Below are 13490 nucleotides of genomic sequence, written 5' to 3' on the forward strand. Positions count from 1 at the left end.
TGATGAAATCATCTTAACATTTAACTGGAGGGATCAGCTCAGCATTTAACTAAAGCGAATTACTGGAAACACGGAAATCCTCTATGACGCTACCCGGACGAAGATTTGAACCTTACCCCTGCTGAAAACGATTATTGTGCCCAAAAATAACTGCACTACTACGATCGATTTATAACAGGTGTAGCCGGCCAGTGTGGCCGAGCGGTTCTAGGCGCTACAGTCTGGAACCGTGCAACCGCTATGGTCGCAGATTCGAATCCTGCCTCGGTCATGGATGTGTGTGATATCCTTAGGTTAGTTAGGTTCAAATAGTTCTAAGTTCAAGGGCACTGATGACTTCAGAAGTTAAGTCCCATAGTGCTCAGAGCCATTTGAACCATAACAGGTGTACTTGTCAGAGACCCAACCTAAAATACACGATACAAATTAAACAGGGCCTCCTACTTACGAAGCCATACGTGAGTGTTTGAAAGTAAAAAAACAGCGCAGACCCCGCTACAAAGTGAAAAATTCTTTATAGAAACAACCCCTACCGTGTAATTATTCCATTTCTCCGTGAAATCCTTTCTTCCACGGGTGCTGTTCCCACAAGATATATAAAGTGCTTCTGTGAGGTTTGGAACGTAGGAGGAAGTTACAGGCATAATTCAAGTTTTGACGACTGGCCCAGTACATAGTATTAAACTTCTAGAAATATTAAAAACAGTGTTCGCTGCTGTGCTGCAGAGTGTAAAACTCTTTCGGAACTGAGATACTGCTTTAAAATATTATATTTGTAAATTATCGTCCCGTGAGTAGTTCGCACGTATGCTAAATCACACTGTGTAGCTTAAATGTTCGAGAAGAGCAAGGTCCAAAGTTACAGCCTGTCAAACGGTTTTAGATTTACTGTGGTATCTAAATCACTTTATGCGAAGGCAGAAAATGTTTCTTAATTTATACCTTTACCTTCCACATCATTGTCTAATTTAGCTAGTAGCCCTGAGTGTATTGACTTCGATGTCTACGTGATGCTAAACTCTTAACCTTTCACCCATCTTCGATGAATGAGTAAATCAATTCAAGTGAATATAGTTTTAAACTATAGCACTCGAATTCAAACTAACGCAATTTTCCATACAATACGAGTAGCGCACGATCTAATCTTTAGATAGCATCAGACTCACGCGATTGTTCAGAGAGATTTTACGTGGTGGCATTGTGAGAAGCAAAAAGAGAGCACTAAGAAATTATCGACAAGGAACACGCAGAACAAATACTGAATCTTTCCGATAAGTCCAGAACGGTTCGGCATTCCACTGACGAAGTCTCTTTTTACCGTCTCAACAAGTCTTTCGAAAAGGAACACTTGTATATCATCAAAAACTGATGTACAATGTTAACTAAACGGGAAATACCAAAAGTAACTAATACGATAGGTTTTCATGCCCTTAAAGTATGTCTTAGACGTATAAAGTATACACGAAAGGAATTCGTGCCATTTGTAACAAAATGGAAATATAATGTCCATATAACGGGAACCTGGATAGAACGTACAAATCTTCAGGGTGAGACACGGACTTAAGTGGAAGAACGATCTGTGGCGCTAATTCTCCAACAACACAGCTACTTTTGCTAGCGATTAGATTCCCACTCTCAGACTTCCATTCATTTCGGTGGGTTTTTTGTGTGTGCGAACTCTAAAGAGAATGGAGCTAAATCAAGAAACGCTCTTTCTATGTCGCCATCAACTTTTTTGTGTAAGAGTGTCATTTCTTTCTAAGACATTTGGTCTTTTCTGACATATCCAAACGTCCTGAAAGCCTTTATGATCAGATTGTAATATGTGACGCACTTTCCTATTTCTGTTTGCTAGTTATGAAACGTAATATAATTCATCAGAAAAGAGATAATTCTTATATGTGCGTAAACACATTATACAAAGTTCCACAAAGGAATTAGGATTTTCATTTTATTTAAAAGATGTATTTATGGGTCTGATGGTAAGTGCTCTCCGTAACAGGTTAAATCGAACTCGATCATGTGGTAGCGTCATCCATAAATGCTGATATGTAATAAATTATTTTTAAAGCATTCCAGCGTCTGCTTCAGGAAGAAAGAAATGAACACAGGGTATGATACTATTCCTAGCAGCCGACGTGTAAGACCAAAATGTAGTCCATTATTTGAACAAAAATAAATGAAAATACGAACTGAGCATGTGTGCGTGGTACTAATGAATATTTCTTTCCGTAGCCTAATGTTTCGAGAAGTTTCTGAAAATGTATGTAAAATTATTTTACGTCTAGTTTCCTGTGTGACGTATTATGATGTTTCCAAATATTGTGTGAACTAAAGAAGCTATATTTCGGGCTAAAGAATGCGCAAGGTGCTATGAAGGATTCAGAAATCGATCGACAAAATTAAAACACGCAAAATATTTAAAAAGTAAACTTTGTGATAATATGATGCAGCGTAACTACAGTTATTAACTGGGTATGATCTGGGTAGTTATTTAATAATGGTAATGTGACCCGTGGTATTCATCTAGAGTCATTGTGAAACATGCCCGTAGCATTCAGGTGACTGTCAGGTAGTATAATGGGAAGTGAAACTTCCATTATGAAGCTTCATTAGACTCGTATCAACAAATCGGCATACTTGGTTCCTAATGTATATCGCAAGAATTTTGATCTCAGGTTGACCTGTTCCAATTCGTTTGCCAGGAAAAATAAGCGAGTGAAAGCAGAAGTGTGGATATTTTGCTTGGAACGTCAATTGTACTTACCACCGGTCTCACTGGCGCATACCGCCAGCAACCGCAGCAGCAGCAGGAGCAACAGCAGCGGACGAGCACCCATCGCGGCGTGGCCTGGCGCTTGTGCAGATCTGTGGTACGCTTATCTAGTGATACAGATCGCCGGACAGTTAGTCTGTGACGGCATATCGCGCCAACAGATAATCCCGCCCGCTCGCCCACCCTCCGAGGTCTACGAAAGCGCCTATTCGTTGCTCTTCACATTCTCCTGGGACACATATCTCCAGAAGACCGACAACAGCTACTATCTTTACTAGGACACTTCGACCTGTCAGTCGCCACAGAACATCACTTCCGAATTTTTGCCCAAGGCCGGTCATCTGGTCATCTGATTTTCAGTCATTAGCTATGAAAATACCACTGCAACAATGACGCCTGGGTGTTAGCAGCTGAATCAAGTAGGTGACCGAGTACGTTAAGTGGAATTTGTCTTTTTTCCCCTCTCCTTCGGCAGCTGATTCCCTTTCCGTTGTGGAAAATCCTGCAGACAAAATAAGTAGCCGCGCGGAGTGGCCATGCGATTTGAGGCGCCATGTCACGGATTGCGCTGCCCCTCCCACCGGAGGTTCGAGTCCTCCCTTGGGCATGGGTGTGTGTGTTGTTCTTAGAATAAGATACTTTAAGTAGTGTGTAAGTCTAGGGACCGATGGCCTTAGAAGTTTGGTCCCTTAGGAATTCACACTCATTTGAACATTTGAACAAAATAAGTTCTCCATTTCCCCTGTTTCTTTGTGGCATTTTTCCTCATCGCGGCTTCATACTCTGAATGGCACGTAACAGAAAACACCAAACTAAATGGCCCCCTTTGGAAGTAGTCTCATCTCGAAAGCTAAAATCTTCTGTATGCTGATGTTTCTGGAGACAAAATAAACTCTTGTAAGAAATTAAAAACATATTCTTCAGTACGAAGGAACGTAAATTCTTCTTATAGCTGTATACCTTGAAAATTAGAATTATTCGTTTAACGACATGAACTACCTTCAAACTGAAGTCTGTGCAGGACTGCAATGAAGGAGCAGTACTAAAAAAAGAAAGAAAGAAAGAAAATGAAGTCCTCTTTGAGATATGAAAGTCTCCAAATACATCTGAACGCTTCATCTATAGACCACAGCTGTAGATGTAACATAACTCCTCAAACAGAAGAAAAGACTTCTTTCAGAAACTGACGCAAGCTACAGTGTTGCCATATTGTGGAGACAGCTGAACTTGGAGAATTATCGGCGTGGTCATGTTATTGAGTTAGACTCTGCAGCGGCCGGCCGCCAGCCAAGTTTTATGTCAATGAATGTATCTTGATCTCCTTGATCTCAGTTCTCTAGATATTTCTGTCTGGTGACATCTCAAATGTGAAGTGTACAGCTGTGCTATTGATACAGCTGAAAAATTGTAGTAGCGAATTTTATGTCCTTGTCGAGCTCTATGAGATGATTCGGAGATGTTTGAAATAATTCGCAGCTCTTTACAGAGTCAAGTGCTGTACTGCATTCAAATGGAGAATGACTCGTAGTATTTCTCCTTCAATAGGCATGAGTGTGCAGAAGATCGTAGCATGTAATGGGCTGAAGAAGTATTGTGTTTCTTGTAGGCTATGGGTGAAATTTGAGTCCAATTATGTGGAAACTTAATTGAAAAGTTTACATTTAAAAACTTATTTGTACTAAATACGGCAATGTCGAGACCCTTGCCGAGTCGGATGTGATTTGACGTTGGCTTCATATGACAATTACGGTGAGGCAAGTGTCGTTGTTGGCAAGGGACGCATGCATACACAACTACTGGAAGTGTTATTTATCTGAGTGCGCATTTTCTGATACAAACTGTCGGTAAAAAATGCAGGACGAGTTTTTCACTTTTTGTATGCAAACGGCCGTCGCGAGCGGGGATGGGTCGTCGTTCTCTCATTGATGCTAACGAGGAAAACACGGCAAGTGTCATAACTCCATTTCCCACAAATTTCGCCCAGTAGAAGACAGGTCAAAATAAGTAAATGCTTGTCTTGGCTTATCCGCAGATACTCGACCGTTTCTGAGAAAATGACAGTCAAAGTTTTCGAGATGCTATATGTGATTTTTAGCGAGCATCTACTTCAGCCGAAGTGTGGCACAGTGATTTGCATCACGGCTTCGTACTTTTATGTCCCGTGTTTGAAATCCGATTATTATTTATACGTTAGTTTTTCATTTATCTATCCATTTTTGTAGAAGATTACTACAGAAAGAAACAATAAATGAATGAGAAAATTATTTGAAATTGTTTTCGGTGAAATTTCTGTAGATCGTCTTATTCATAACCAATTGCAAGCACCTGTTTTCGGTAAACTGATCCGTTATGCGTAGTTTGCCGTGAAATTATTGCTGACGCGTGAGACAACAATATTAAGCACGTTTGTTTACCGAGTAAAATTCACGCAAAGAAATGTCACAGTGCCAAACGTGCTTTTACACGATGCTCATGATGTGCGAAATTTCTATGTTTCGAATGTTTCTACGTCAGTATCATCCTGTAGCATGAACATAAGGATAATAAGTGAGAATTAATATAAGAATGAAACGTAAGAGTATGAGAATTTAAAAGGATTGTAATCCGTGAAAATATCATAAACATATATGTTGTATAACAAATGTGTCACACTTATTATGGAACCCAGTTGTAATTTTACAACACCCTTGTATCCCCTAACTTGATAAGGAACATTAGTGTAATAACCTTCTATGGACATGGGCAGAGAATTAAAATAAAATAAAAAAATAAGTAAAATCAATAATCTGGTTTCGAACACAGGATGATAAAGTGAGAGGCCTAGATGCTATCCACTGTCCCACCATCTCGTCTGACACTATGGCGCGATAAAAGACGTTGATCATTGTTTTCTCAGAAGCGGTCGAGACATGTGTTCGCTTATTTTGACTCCTCTTCCACTGATTTTTGGGAAATCGGACTGTGGTACTGGCCATATTCTCCTCGTGAGTACGAGTCGGTGGTCGCTCTATGTCAGTTGAGCAGGAAGAGTCGGACATCGCGAGCTGCTATATCGAGCGCAGGCAGCAGCAAGCGGAGCGTGCCGAGCGACTCTACAGACAAGTAGCCTATATAACACAGAACAGAACGGATTTGTGACGGTATAGCGAACATGATAATACTCATTGGCCTTAGTGCAGCGTTGAGGCATCTATTTATATATTTTATTTATTTATTTAACCTGATTTGATTAGGGCCGTCAGCCCCTCTTTTACATCGGACAAGGGTTTCACACATACACTACATTTTTTGCATCATAGTTATTACGAAATCAAAATTTTAATATAACTAATAGTCTGGGTATCTATAGTGAAAATGTGAGTAAATAATTCTGACTATGAATTAATAAAGTTAATACTGGCCGTATTTGTACTACCGCTGCCGCTGCTACTAATAGTAATAATAATAATAATAATAATAATAATAATGACAATAACAACAAAACTGATTGTGGTCGATATAAATAGAATTTATTGGAGCACAAAATATATGTTTTCTGATATAGGGAGTGACTACTGGGAAATGAAAGAGATCCGGTTGGAAAGAAGGATTTAAAATGGTAAGGAGTGCATAAACGGACAGTGGTAATTATTATTGTTGCTTAAGTAGATATGTCACTAACTGTATTCTGAAGAAGTAAAGAATATGCACCCGCAAGGGGAGTGTATTGTTTTTCCTACGCCTGATTTCGTTGACATGATCTATCGGAAAGTAATTAGTTTGCCTACAAGTGTGAATAAGCTGGAAAGCCTATTGAAACTGGTTTCTACCGGAAGAAACGAATTACATTCCTAGGAAACATTACCCAAGCTGTTTGTGACAATACATCGGATTAGAGATGACCAAGGCCAGGTTATCTAATACAGCGGTGGAAATTTGTATAGAGACACACGGTTATTTGTGAAAAAAATATTATTTACGTATGTTTTTTTGGTATTGAACGCATTTTCCCATACAATTTACAACAAAACAAAACAAATACATTCTCATATTGCCACTATCATTGGTACTTAAGAAATTTTAAGAAAGAAGACAATATTAGGGGTGAAACTTTATATAAAGACACTTACGAATTGTTGTCAGAATAACCTAACGTAGACTGTAAATACATCACAACGGTGACTTAGTATTTAGTCTAAGCTCCATTGTTTTTAATGACTGCGAAAATCCTCTTAGGTATAGATTGCATACGGCAGTGATCTCTTCTTCCGAGGCTGAGGTCCACTCCATTCGAATTGCAGTTTTCAGCTCGGACACAGTCTCAAACTGTCGTCCGTTGCGAAAAACACGTAGTCCTAATATCCCCCGTATATTATCAATGGGATTTAAATCCAGACTTCTCGATAGCCAGCTCAGAAATGAAATTCCTTATCTTGGAATCATGACTCTACCTTGGCAGACCTGTGGATCACAGAGTTCTCGTGTTGGAATCGTAAATTATCACTGTGAAATTCCTCATACATACCAACGAATTCAGTTTCCAGCATTCTTATATAATCATGGGACTTGGGGTGCACTCATGCAACTTTGGACGTGCCTTCAGCACAAAATGCTGCCCAGGTCATAACGCTGCCATCACCAAACTTTCTATTCATCCGAACGTGTTTTTCTGTACAAAAATCACGTCCATAATACTGAAAACAATCTGGCCCATCCAAATCAGACTTCTTCTGAGCACTGAAAATGACTTTGGTCTGTTATATGGTCCACGACACATAGTCTTCCACAGACTATAGTCGACCGTCCTTATGCGTATTGTTTAAAGGGGTTTTATGGAGCCGTTTCTTGAATGTCAAATTCCAAATTCGCGTTCCGAGCCACGATTTGTCTAATATGTCTGGGAGTGACTGATAACTGCAAATCAGACATGATTTGAGAGGAACACAAGCCACTGACGTTTGTTTTACGCAGAATCAAACACGCATCTGATGCTGACAAATTTCGTGACCGGCTATATTTACCATATTTGCCATACTGCGCACCATGTCTGACAGAATTATCAATAACACAACTGGAACGCCCTTACTTCTTAGCAGTATGACTATTAGACAGGCCGATTTCCTTGTACGCCTTAATACTTGCTTGATCGACACCGGACGGAGGTTTTCTACGTGGCATTATCACAATAACTGCCATAAGAAATTAGCAGACACACCTCCAAATTGTAACTGTAGCGAACTATTCACGTTCACCACTGTGTAATTCATCTGGCGGATCTGCCTTTATACCAACTTCCGATCCTTCCTACCCGAAAGATGGCCTTTTTTTAATTTTGAAGCACTCCGTCTAATTCTAATGACTAAATGAATATGTATTTTATTTTACTTTGTCGTAAACTGTACGGAGAAAATGCGTGCAATACCAGATACGTAAATATGTTTCCCACAAATAACCACGTGCCTGAATACTAATTTCCACCACTGTAATATACATCCATCATCCCAAATGTATCATGATAACAGGTCAAAAATTTATAGCTGGAGGATCCTCAAAAGAAACCGCGGGAGCCCATGCCTTATGATAAATTCATTTTAGCCAGCAGATCTTTGAGATATACACTCCTGGAAATGGAAAAAAGAACACATTGACACCGGTGTGTCAGACCCACCATACTTGCTCCGGACACTGCGAGAGGGCTGTAAAAGCAATGATCACACGCACGGCACAGCAGACACACCAGGAACCGCGGTGTTGGCCGTCGAATGGCGCTAGCTGCGCAGCATTTGTGCACCGCCGCCGTCAGTGTCAGCCAGTTTGCCGTGGCATACGGAGCTCCATCGCAGTCTTTAACACTGGTAGCATGCCGCGACAGCGTGGACGTGAACCGTATGTGCAGTTGACGGACTTTGAGCGAGGGTGTATAGTGGGCATGCGGGAGGCCGGGTGGACGTACCGCCGAATTGCTCAACATGTGGGGCGTGAGGTCTCAACAGTACATCGATGTTGTCGCCAGTGGTCGGCGGAAGGTGTACGTGCCCGTCAACCTGGGACCGGACCGCAGCGACGCACGGATGCATGCCAAGACCGTAGGATTCTACGCAGTGCCGTAGGGGACCGCACCGCCACTTTCCAGCAAATTAGGGACACTGTTGCTCCTGGGGTATCGGCGAGGACCATTCGCAACCGTCTCCATGAAGCTGGGCTACGGTCCCGCACACCGTTAGGCCGTCTTCCGCTCACGCCCCAACATCGTGCAGCCCGCCTCCAGTGGTGTCGCGACAGGCGTGAATGGAGGGACGAATGGAGACGTGTCGTCTTCAGCGATGAGAGTCGCTTCTGCCTTGGTGCCAATGATGGTCGTATGCGTGTTTGGCGCCATGCCGGTGAGCGCCACAATCAGGACTGCATACGACCGAGGCACACAGGGCCAACACCCAGTATCACGGTGTGGGGAGCGATCTCCTACACTGGCCGTACACCTCTGGTGATCGTCGAGGGGACACTGAATAGTGCATGGTACATCCAAACCGTCATCGAACCCATCGTTCTATCATTCCTAGACCGGCAAGGGAACTTGCTGTTCCAACAGGACAATGCACGTCCGCATTTATCCCGTGCCACCCAACGTGCTCTAGAAGGTGTAAGTCAACTACCCTGGCCAGCAAGATCTCCGGATCTGTCCCCCATTGAGCATGTTTGGGACTGGATGAAGCGTTGTCTCACGCGGTCTGCACGTCCAGCACGAACGCTGGTCCAACTGTGGCGCCAGGTGGAAATGGCATGGCAAGCCGTTCCACAGGACTACATCCAGCATCTCTACGATCGTCTCCATGGGAGAATAGCAGCCTGCATTGCTGCGAAAGGTGAATATACACTGTACTAGTGCCGACATTGTGCATGCTCTGTTGCCTGTGTCTATGTGCCTGTGGTTCTGTCAGTGTGATCATGTGATGTATCTGACCCCAGGAATGTGTCAATAAAGTTCCCCCTTCCTGGGACAATGAATTCACGGTGTTCTTATTTCAATTTCCAGGAGTGTATATTTCACCAACAAAGTCTGGAAAGTGTGGCTTTGTGGATGACTGAACAACAGCTACCAAACAAAACACCTTCGAAACAACTGCAGAAATCCTTACCTCTGGTCTAGACCACTCAAGCCAATATTTCCGTATATTTAAGTTACAACATAACTTAAATAAAGCAGAAGTTGCATGTTTTCATCTGTCCAATAGATTGGCACACAGAGTCATTGATGAGGGAGACTAACTTCGCCACAGCATACATCCAAAATACCTTGAAAATAAGCTATACAGGGGGCTTTTTTAACGAGCTCTTCACACAAACACCCGTTAATCTCGAATCCATAGGTAACCTCCATAAACTCTGTGACACTAATTGTAGACCGTTAGTAGATATTCTTCGAGTATCAGCACACTGATTGGTATACTCAACAGCAGGGAATTGTGCGTCTGCCTGGCTTAACAGTCCATAATGAAAACGATAGATGTACAATTTAACGAAGCCACGGGGATTGTTAATAGATCAATACGATCTAATCCCACATACAGGATATCTGCCTCAAATCACATTCCACCTCCTGATATCAGGCGGAAGAGTGCGCTACTATGAGAATACCAGAAGACTGTTGATAACTCTGACCTTCCACTACTGAATGACGTGTTCCCTGTGGAGCGAAAAAGATTAAGATCAAGACATCACACTTTTATTAAAACAGGACTCGTACTGAAAATGAACTCAGTGCCATCGATGGATGGAAACGTTGTTGGCATCAAAACTATCATCCACAATGTCTGAAACTACCCCGTATCCAGGAGAAACCCCTTGGATTTCACCATTCTCAGGCAATTTGGACTACCAAAAACCGCATCCGAACGAGCTATGGAATACGCTCAGATACTCTCCACAACTTGGGAAAATCTACATCACCATATTGTGAATTTGGTGCGGAACGACAAAAAATTGCTCATGCTCTATCAGCATGACCCAAATATGTCTACAACCGTCCTTTCGAATATTTCTGTGCGAGCCCTCATTTCTCTTATTTTATCGTGATGATCAAAATGTTTTCGCAATCGGAGGAGAAAACTGGTAAATGAAATTTCGTGAGAAGATCCCATCGCAAAGAAAAACGCCTTCGTTTTAATGATTACCACTCCAATTCACGTATCATGTCTGTGGCGCTATCTCCCCTATTTCGCGATAATTCAAAACTAGCTGCCCTCCTTTGTACTTTTTCGATGTCATCCGTCAGTCCCACATGATGCGGATCCCACAGCGCACAGCAGTAGTCCAGAATAGGGCGGACAAGCACGGTATATGCAGTCTCTTTAGTAGCCCTGTTACACCTTCTAAGTGTTCTGCCAATGTACCATAGTCTTTGGTTTACTCTACCCACAATATTATCTACGTGATCGTTCCAATTTAGGTTATTTGTAACTGTAATCCCTAAGTATTTACTTGAATTTACAGCCTTCAGATTTGTGTGACTTACAGCGTAATCGAAATTTAGCGGCTTTGTTTTAGTACTGATGTGAATAACATCACACTTTTCTTTATTCAGTGTCATTGCCACTTTTCGCACCATACAGGTATCTTATCTAAATCATTTCGCCACAGCATACATCCAAAATACCTTGAAAATAAGCTAGACAGGAACCTTTTTTTAAGGAGCTCTTGACACAAACACCTGTAATTTCGAAAGCATAAGTAACCTCCATAAACTCTGTGACACTAATTACAAGACGGTAAATGAAAGCATCATCTGCAAACAATCTAAGAGGGCTACTCAGGTTGTCTCCTATGTCGTTAATATAGATCAGGAACAATAGAGGGGCCTATAACATTTCTGTTTTACTTGATGACTTTCCGTCTATCACTACGAACTGTGACTTTTCTGACAGGAAATCACAAATCCAGTCGCACAACTGAGGCGATTTTCCATAGGCACGCAGTTTGGTTAGAAGACGCTTGTGAGGAACGGTGTCGAAAGCCCCCCCAAGTCCTTATTGCTCTCCCATCCACTGCCTTTCCCACTCCTTCTCGCGTCTGCCTAACCTCCCACCCCCCCTTTTCTATGTCCCCCCCTCCTTTCCCCCCTCATAGGTCCGGGTCTTGTGCGTCCCCTATCAGTGTTGCGAACAGCCAGCATACTGTCGCTAGTTGTGTTTTTTATCTCATGGGAACAGAATCCAGACTTTCGCCGTGGTTTTTTTTAATTGTGCCTGTCTACTTTGTGTCTTCATCTGCATCGTCACCGCAGTGTTTTTTATATTTTAAATTCCACAACTTTCCGTCATTTTACAGTTTCTTACAATGTCACCGTTTTATCGTCTGTTTTTCTTGTTTGTTATATTCTCATTATGTTTTTGAACTTTCCTGCAGGCTGTAGAGTAGCATATTACGCTGCTGCAAGCCCACCAACCCCCTCTGGGGGAGGGGGGAATCGAAATGCCATAAAGGAAAAAAAGGGTGGGCAGCAATCTAAGGTTATTTGCTGATGATTCTGTGACATATGGAAGGGTGTTGTCGTCGAGTGAATGAAGGATGACACAAGATGACTTAGACAAAATGTAACGTTGGTGTGATGAATCGCAGCTACCTCTAAATGAAGAAAAATATAAGTTAACGCAGATGAGTAGTAAAAACAATCCAGTAACGTTCGAACACAGCATTAGTAGTATGCTGCTTGCTGCAGTCAGATTGATTAACGCTGCAAAACGATCAGAAAGGGAACGAGAGTGTGAGAATTAGAGTGGGGAAGGTGAATGGTCGACATCTGTTTATTGGTAGAGTTTTAGGAAAGTTTGGTTCATCTGTAAGGGAGACCGCATACAGAAAGCTAGAACGAACCATTCTTGGGTAGTGCCCGGGTACCTGGTATTCCCACAGGTCGAATTAATGGAAGGCATCGAAGCAGTTCAGAAGCGGATTGATAGATTTCTTACACACATGGCTCTGAGCACTATGGGACTCAACTGCTGTGGTCATCAGTCAACTAGAACTTAGAACTACTTAAACCTAACTAACCTAAGGACGTCACACACATCCACGCCCGAGGCAGGATTCGAACCTGCGACCGTAGCAGTCGCACGGTTCCGGACTGCGCGCCTAGAACCGCGAGACCACCGCGGCCGGCTGAAGTTACTCATATGTTTGTATAATATTTTCAGAGACTACTGCACTGTAAATAGCAACAAGGACATCCGCAGATACAGCAATCACATGAGAAATGACGAAAGGATGACCTCAGGTGTCTTTATGCTGCCGTATCATTTCCCAAAATACAGAATGCAGGGATCGCGGAAAACAGTCTACATCTACATACATACTCCTGAAGCCATGGTACGATGCGTGGCGGAGGGTGCGTTGTAAACAAGGAAGGAAGATTGGGTTTAACGTCCCGTCGAAATCGAGGTCATTAGTGACGGGAGGGTACGTTGGACCAGCAGCGACAACACCGTCATGCAGAAGCGCTGTTTAGTAGCTGCTGGAGCACTAGATTACTCTTCATGTTTTACTGCCCCTGTTAACGAATATAATACTAGACTAATCTGTCGAAAGAGTACGTCAAATTTCGATTTAAAAATCATTTTGCTTGTAACGGCAAATAAAACAACGCTTTCTGTCGAAACTCAGCGTCGCGTGAGAGTCGTAATGAGCAATATTTGTTTGGGCTGACTCTAGCTACACATTACAAGACCGAAACTGCAAATAA

At 42.3% G+C, this 13490-nt stretch overlaps 1 protein-coding gene across 1 annotated transcript in view; it reads right to left on the bottom strand.

Moving 5' to 3' along the window:
- Positions 1 to 2840, bottom strand: part of LOC126298263 (serine-rich adhesin for platelets-like) — a 156057-nt gene extending 153217 nt beyond the window's left edge. The window contains exon 1 of the mRNA XM_049989565.1: positions 2768 to 2840. Coding sequence (XP_049845522.1) covers positions 2768 to 2840 — 73 coding nt within the window. The remainder of the gene's footprint in view (positions 1 to 2767) is intronic.
- Between the last annotated feature and the right edge of the window lie 10650 nt (positions 2841 to 13490).

The sequence above is a fragment of the Schistocerca gregaria genome, chromosome X, assembly GCF_023897955.1.
Source record: "Schistocerca gregaria isolate iqSchGreg1 chromosome X, iqSchGreg1.2, whole genome shotgun sequence".
NCBI lineage: Eukaryota > Metazoa > Arthropoda > Insecta > Orthoptera > Acrididae > Schistocerca > Schistocerca gregaria.